Raw genomic sequence first — 2500 nt, 5'->3', positions numbered from 1 at the left:
ATTTTATTTGGTTGAGATTCATTGTGTATTTGTGTATGAAAAAAAGTAATTACAAGATCAATCAAAAAACATGGAAATCGACAATTAAAGTAACTAATGATGTTCAAGTAGACTATTCTTTCACCAATATTTTTGTAGTAAGAATTATTCTGGTTAACTAAGAATTTCACCAAAGAGTGAATGATTTTTTATAATATATACATATAAGGACGGAAGTTTTTGGGATAAAATAATGATTAGTTTTTGAGATATGATTTTTTTTCGAGATACTAAAAGTGCATTTCTCGTTTTTCGCTACGGTGAACTTTCTGGAGTAAAGAATTTGCATAATTTTTTGTTTGAATGAATTTTCCGCTAAGGATACTTTGAGAGTAGTGCAAAAAGCTTTTTGAGAAGACGCTTTGTCAAAATTAAATGTTTACAAGTGGCACAAACATTTCAAAGAAGGCCGGAAACGTGTTGAAGCCGAAAACGTCATGGGCGACCATCAACGGCGACAGACGGAGCTCACGTCCAAGAAATCCATGATTTGGTGATGAAATATCGTATCTCACAAAAAAATCATATCTCAAAAACTAATCATTATTTTGACGTGAAACTTGGCATGCATTCTAACAACAGTACTGATAATCTACAAAAAATACGAGAATGAAAAAAATCGTTAGCACTAGCAAATTGTGTACCGATTCTTCTTATTTATTGGCCACAGTAGTACATAAAAATCAAGTTTCGTACTTTCGAACTCCCATAACTTGAGAACGGATGGGCCGATTTCACTCACTCATTCTTTCACTCATTCTTGGCCCAATGAATTCGTCTTGCTCTGCGAAAATACGTTGGGCTTTATACGTTTAAAAATGTCGAGTAAGTTCTGTCCTTTTATGGCAAATTGGAACTCAATTTTGCACCGGATTTCCACCTCACAGCCTACTTGATTCGATATTATTTTAAAACATTGGATGGCAACCTTTCAGCTCCAATGCCCACTGCGTTCAATTCTACATTTCTCTAATTTGATCATATTTGCCTACTGTGGTACTTTCTACAGTGATCACAAAATCAGATTTCAATTTTTTACTTCCATCGGACCAAAGAGCGATTAGTTTGAGCAAACCACCGATGATTCGTCAAGTGATTTAAATTTGGTAATTATTGTGGTTTGAATAAAAACTACAGCGAGTACATCAAGAACTAGTTTTGGTAAAAAGAAAATTATCTGATTTTAGTTGAGTCATTTCAAGACAAATAAAATACCTTCAATCAAAAGATCACGTAAAGGAGTACGCAGAAGAAATTCAAAAAGACTGTCACTAATCCGTAGAAACCAGACCTCTGAGCAACGGGATCAAGCATGTTTTCAGCTTCAATTGCATATGTCTGAAAATCAAAATCAAGATCTCAAGAACAACGAGAAAGGATTAATGATAGCGAAAGACGAAGGGAGCAATGCAATCAAGATCAGGATCTTATATGTGAACTATTGCAAATCCTCCCGTGGCTCATTTACATCGTGCCGCATTGCTTTATGGTTAAAAACTATACATTAAAACATCTTAAATATAGGCCTCAAGAGTCGAATGGCAGAACGAAGTTTACCGGGATATTATAACCATTTATTAGTTTATTATAACCATTTACGTTAGGGTTACGTCATATTTTTTCTAAAAACAAACATTCTATTTCATCCATTAGGTGGAAGAGCTGCGCAACCGTTTGGAAGACAAGAATCGAATGATCGAGAAAAAGACACAAGGTACAATGCTTACAGTGCAGGAGAAAAACCGTTTACAAACAGAACTAACAGAGTTGAAGGAGCATATGGATATCAAAGACAGAAAAATCAACGTTCTGCAGCGAAAGGTATTTCATTTAGGTTTCCCTTTCCGTTTGTAATGTATTTTCATTTGCGATATTCTTATTTTTAGATTGATAACTTGGAAGATCTATTGAAGGAAAAGGATAATCAAGTTGATATGGCCCGTGCACGTCTTAGTGCGATGCAAGCACACCATTGCAGTTCCGAAGGCGCATTGACCAGCTTGGAAGAAGCAATTGGGGACAAGGAAAAACAAATGCAACAGTTACGCGACCAACGTGATCGGGCTGAGGCCGAAAAGAAAGAAGAACGAGAATTACACGAGCGTGAGCTAGCAGAGTTCAAAATGAAACTGCACACGCTCGATAGCGAAGTGGAAAAACTAACAACACGACTTCATCGATCATTAGCTGAAAAGGACCGCTTAGAGGCCAAGTTGGAGAGTTCGCAGAGTGAACTTGGTAAATCGAAGGCCGAGTTGGATAAAGCAGCCACGGACGTTGGTCGTAGTGGAGCTGATTGGGAACATGCCAAGCAACGAATTTCGCGCCTAGAGCTGGAAAATGAGAGGCTGCGAAATGAACTTGAACGCTCGCAGGTAGAGTATCTTATATTATTCCTAAACAAAGAACCTACACTTTGCTTTCGACTTCAAGCTCATCTATATTGGGTTGGGGAGAAAAT

At 37.1% G+C, this 2500-nt stretch overlaps 1 protein-coding gene across 3 annotated transcripts in view; it reads left to right on the top strand.

The window, feature by feature from the left end:
* LOC126573081 (plectin) overlaps window positions 1–2500 on the top strand; it is a 28125-nt gene that overhangs the window by 11446 nt on the left and 14179 nt on the right. For all 3 annotated transcript variants that reach the window (XM_050232918.1, XM_050232917.1, XM_050232920.1), the window contains 2 exons: window positions 1693–1860; window positions 1926–2414. In XM_050232918.1, the coding sequence (XP_050088875.1) occupies window positions 1693–1860; window positions 1926–2414 (657 nt within the window). The remainder of the gene's footprint in view (window positions 1–1692; window positions 1861–1925; window positions 2415–2500) is intronic.

Source organism: Anopheles aquasalis, chromosome 2 (assembly GCF_943734665.1).
Source record: "Anopheles aquasalis chromosome 2, idAnoAquaMG_Q_19, whole genome shotgun sequence".
In the NCBI taxonomy this organism is placed as follows: domain Eukaryota; kingdom Metazoa; phylum Arthropoda; class Insecta; order Diptera; family Culicidae; genus Anopheles; species Anopheles aquasalis.
This window is presented reverse-complemented; position numbering and strand designations above follow the sequence as displayed.